Source organism: Alexandromys fortis, unplaced genomic scaffold, assembly GCF_014885135.2.
Source record: "Alexandromys fortis isolate MF-2015 unplaced genomic scaffold, M_Fortis_MF-2015_v1.1 scaffold_97, whole genome shotgun sequence".
NCBI lineage: Eukaryota > Metazoa > Chordata > Mammalia > Rodentia > Cricetidae > Alexandromys > Alexandromys fortis.
The window spans coordinates 3,594,227-3,599,358 of record NW_026067981.1 but is presented as its reverse complement, the minus strand read 5'-3'; the positions used below and the strand labels follow the sequence as shown (position 1 = coordinate 3,599,358).

General features: G+C 38.0%; 1 protein-coding gene across 2 annotated transcripts in view; it reads left to right on the top strand.

The window, feature by feature from the left end:
- Positions 1 to 4,149, top strand: part of Tiprl (TOR signaling pathway regulator) — a 20,768-nt gene extending 16,619 nt beyond the window's left edge. The window contains exons 6-7 of one of the 2 annotated variants that reach the window (XM_050158380.1): positions 1,507 to 1,569; positions 3,179 to 4,149. In XM_050158380.1, coding sequence (XP_050014337.1) covers positions 1,507 to 1,569; positions 3,179 to 3,319 — 204 coding nt within the window. In that variant the 3' untranslated portion in view covers positions 3,320 to 4,149. The remainder of the gene's footprint in view (positions 1 to 1,506; positions 1,570 to 3,178) is intronic. The other variant, XM_050158381.1, reaches the window with a different exon arrangement.
- The last annotated feature ends 983 nt before the right edge of the window (positions 4,150 to 5,132 follow it).

The following is a 5,132-nucleotide window of genomic DNA, read 5'->3' as shown; positions in this document are numbered from 1 at the left end:
CTGCCTTCCTGCCTTCCTGCCTTCCTTCTTTTTTTTTTTTTTTTTTTTTTTTTTTTTTTTTTTTTTTTTTAAAGATAGGATCTCACTATATCTCTGGCTATCCTAGAGCTTACTATTGCTTCCTCAAACTCAGAGATATCTGCCTGTCTCTTGGCAAAATACAGTTCTTTTATTTTATTTTATGTGTATTGGTGTTTTGCCTGCATATATGCCTATGTGAAGGTGTCAGATATTGGAGTTACAGACAGTTGTGAGCTGCCATGTGGGTGCTGGGAATTGAACCTGGGTCCTCTGGAAGAACAGTCAATGCTCTTAACCACTGAGCTATCTCTCTAGCCCCAAAATGCAGTTCTTTTAACCTAACTGTGAAAGTCTTAAGTGGGAAAAACTGACTACAAAAGGGTGGGTTTCTAATTTTTTTTTTTATTTTATTTGTTTTTGTTTTTTGAGACCTGGTTGTCCTGGTGCTCACTCTATAGACCAGGCTCACCTTAAACTCAGAGATCTGTCTGCCTCTGCCTCCCAAATGCTGGGATTAAAGGCATGTATCACCAAATGCTGAGATTATGAACATGCACCATCAGGAGTGGCTTCCCCGTAGACCCACCCAGTGTTTTACTGTATAGCTCAGGCTGGCCTTAAACTCCCTGCCTCAGACTTCCAAGTACCGTGGCTACATTCATGTGCTATCCTACCTAGCTGCCCTCCAGTGCTTTCTGGACATACTACCAGCTATAGTTTTTTTTTTTTTTTTCAAAATATTTATTATGTATACAATATTCTATCTGTGTGTATGTATGTGGGCCAGAAGAGGGCACCAGACCTCTTTACAGATGGTTGTGGGCCACCATGTGGTTGCTGGGAATTGAACTCATGCATGACCTTTGGAAGAGCAAGCAATGCTCTTAACCACTGAGCCATCTCTCCAGCCCGTTGTCTTGCTTTTTTTTGAGTCAGGGTATTTCACTCTGTAGTTGTTGGTTCTGGGACTTGTTATGAAGACCAGGCTGGTTTTGAACTCAGAGGTCTACCTGCCTCTGGTAAAGTAAGGAATTTGGCAAAATATTTGTGGGACTAGGAAAAGAATTTAAAAAAAGAAAAAAATTTTGTTGTTGTTTTTTGGAAATGAGGAAGCCAGTGAAAATATAAGATAGCTTTAAAAGATTTCGTTTAAAAACCCAAGCCTGTAAGTATGTATCTCTATATTTTTTTTGTACATAGATATGTCTCATCAGAGGGCAGCCTTTTTGTGCCTGTATGTTAGCATGGTAATAATCAAGTCTGCTTACCTGTGTATATCTGGAGTTGCTGTATTTATAGGAATAGGAAATAGTATTTCAGAATTCTTTTTGATAATTAAAAATGTTTCTTAATGTAGAGCCAAATGCTTTTATCAGACTTCATGCTTCTCTTACCTGTCCTAAAATGTAGACAGTCTGTTTTATAGGAAGGAATATGTAAAATCAGTTTATAAATATATTGTAATTTTTTTATTTTTAAACATAGGCTGACAAGACCTACATGTTACGAGAATATACATCACGAGAGAGCAAAATTGCTAATTTAATGGTAAATACTCGAGTTTTAATGATTCATTTTAAATCTGGCATCCCACTAATCTTGTTCATTGAAATTTACATCTGTAAATGTGCTCATGCTCAGGGCTCTGTAGAGTGAGTCTGCTGAGGGCATGCATCTCTTCTGAGCTGGTCTCAGGTACCCGGGCATTTGAAGTTGTTGGGTTTCTTAGCTGTCTTTCATGTGATCTCCACTGTTTGTTCTGAAGAAGCTAAGACCCAGAGATGCCATGATCTGAGTCCCATAGCTACAGCTGGTGCCACTGGATGTTCCTCTAACTTAACACCTTACTAGTCTAGATTTTTTTTTAATTTTTTTTTTATTTTTTGTGATTATTCTATATAGTTCCATAAATTTCTCCTTTCTGTCCTCCTCCCCTTACTCTTTGAAATTCATGGCCTATTTTTGTAGTTCTTGTATGTGTGGGTTTCTTAATACATAAATACAACTTGCTCAGTCTGTATGTTATTTGTATGTGTATATATACACACATACGAGTGTGTGTGTGTGTGTGCGCTCGCGCTTTGGTTTTTTTGAGACATGGTTTCTCTGTTTAACAGCCCTAACTGTCCTGGAACTTGCTCTGTAGACCAGACTGGTCTTGAACTCACAGAGAACTGCCTGCCTCTGCCTCCTGAGTGCCGGGATTAAAGGTGTGCGCCATCACCGCCCAGCTCTGTTTATATTTTTACACATTCCTTTTTCTCCCAGAAACTGGTCATTCTGTACCCTGGCTTGTGTATTCTGGCATAATTTTCCCATATATTTTACTTGTGAGACTCTTACTTAGTACTTGGATTTTGTAATGAGTGACTTAGAAGGTAGTGCCTTTCTACAAACTTAGTATTTTTTTTTTTTACATGTAGTATTTACTTCTGTCCGAATACAGAATACACTTGGGTTAGGATAATTACTAGCTTCTGTTATAGACTATGAACTGGGCTCTTTATTCAAGACTTGTCTTTCAAGTTACTCAACAGGAACCAGGAAAGGATTTGGTCAAAGTGTGTCATTCTTTCAGCACTTACGGTAGCACTCACTGTAAATTACATGACCCTGAGTTCCCCAAAGATCATTCACAACACAGTGATTCAGTAACGACAGATACCTGGTTTGGTTGGTTGGTTTTGGTTTTCCAAGACAGGGTTTCTCTGTAGCTTTGGAGCCTTTCCTGGAACTTTCTCTGTAGACCAGCCTAGCTTTGAACTCACAGAGATCTGCCTGCCTCTGCCTCCCGAGTGCTGGGATTAAAGGCATCATGGCCCCGCTGACAAATACCTGTTATTTGGGGGAGCACTTAATGATGCTTCTTTGTAAATGTTTGAACTATAAGATTTCAGAAATTGTCTAGACCAATTCTTAAGAATATATTAGTAAGATGCCGGGTGGTGGTGACACATGCCTTTTAATCCCAGTACTTAGGAGGCAGAGGCAGGTGAATCTTTGTGACTTCAAGGCCAGCTTGGTCTATAAGAGCTAGCTAGTTCCAGCACATGCTCCATAGCTACAGAGAATCCCTGTCTCGAAAAACCAAAACTAAACAAACAAAAAAAGAAAACTATAAAAAGAATATACTAATAGGATTTTGTGTTTTCCCTAGCATGTTCCACCTTCCCTCTTCACGGAACCTAACGAAATATCACAATATTTACCAATCAAGGAAGCAGTTTATGAGAAGCTAATATTCCCAGAAAGAATTGATCCTAACCCTGCGGACTCACAAAATACGCCCTCGGAATAGAATGCGGTACAGCATACTCCATGTGGAACCTGACTGGACACCTTGGCTATTGTGGGGCTATTTTTATGATGAGAATTAATTTCCTTGCATATGGTCAGATTTTCTGTAGCCTTAAAGGGAAATAAAAGAGCACTGCAGGCAGGTTCCACTGAACTCCCATTTATACTGTCTGTCTTCAATTTCCTACTGGAGATACATGCTCGAGCTAAATTTGGATTCCTAAATTGCCCCCAAATTGTGACCTCAGCAGCAGTGATGTATCTCTGTCTCAGGAGGGGACATGACCTGCATCCATCAGGAAGCATCGTCTCCCACTGTGAAGAGACTGAATTGTCAACTCCACCGCTGAGCCCTGATGTGAATCTCATAGGATTCTGACTGCCTGTTGATTTACTATGTTGGCTCTTGGCTTTGGGCTTTCTGGTGGTTATTCATACTTCGGGAGAATTGTGACATGTTACCTAGGAAATTAATCTTGTATTATTCATTAGTTCGAGTTTCTGTGCAACATCATATTGTGTGTGTACACACATGTATTTTTAAAACTTTTCATTTAAAAATCTTTGTCTCTGAGTAGTGTTTGATCACTTATTTTGATAATTCATTGTTAAAAATTGTGGAGAAGTAAAAGAATTGACTTTTTAAGACAAAAAAAGTGGGTGGTAGGAAAGATGAATGTGTTTCTGAAGATTTTATTAGTGTATTCTGGTGAGGAATACCAAGAAAATGTGTCTTTGGCCATTTCTAAATATGACATATACCATTTTATATTTATTTGTCCAAGTTGTCTTTTGTAAGAGGAAAATAAATAATAAGGAATTATGGATCCATATTTTGCTATTTATTTCAGCTTTCCTTAGAACTTAATTGAAGAGTGGCTTAGGATCTGTCTTTTTCATTCGTTCCTTATGTTTTTGAGCCTGTTCGATATTGCAGATACATTTTCCCATACAGATTACAAATGGAAATTGATAGGTAGTTATGAACATGATCCCCTAGTTTATGTCTGAGTTCTTGCCCCTCTTCTCTCTCTGTTCCTTACATTCTGTGGGCATTTTAAATAGTCAGAAAGCATGCATTCATGCCATGTATAGCATCCCGTTCATTTCTGAGTACTGTGTTGTCTGTGGTACAGGGATTACATAATGAAGAGATAAAGCATTGGTCCTTCATACCTGTGGGTGCAATGTATGTGAATTCAACTAGCTGCTTATCAAAAGATTTGGAAAAATATTTTATCTATACTGACCATGCACAGATTTTCCTTGCCATTATTCCCTGATAAACAACCATTTATGAGATATTAACAACTTTATTTGGTATTACAAATAATCTAGAAGTGATTTAAAGTGAGGATTTGGTGGCTTATTTTATATTTGTGTGAATATGAGCCAAATCTCCATGATGATTGAGACAACTTTTTTCATGGGGCTAAGGTCTACCAGACAATGCAAAAATAACTACAGGTTTTAGAAAATGCAATGATGGAAATAATAATTTGAGGATAATTGGAGGATGAACTTTGGTAATCAGTTCTTCAAAAGAAACTGTAATGGCCTTGAGATTTTTATTAGTTTAACAAGAACAAAAAGCTGGGTGATCTATAAAATTACCACTTGCTGAACAACTGAGGGTGAGATTACAAGACATATCAGCTGAATCCCAAGGAATGGTAAGCCTCAAGGAGAAAAAGGACACAGAGGAAAGGAGCCACCATCTCCACAGCATAAAAGAAACATAAGCAGACATGACATTACAAATTCTTACTTTTTATTTTCTTTCTTTTCTTTTTCTTTGGGACAGAATTTCTCTA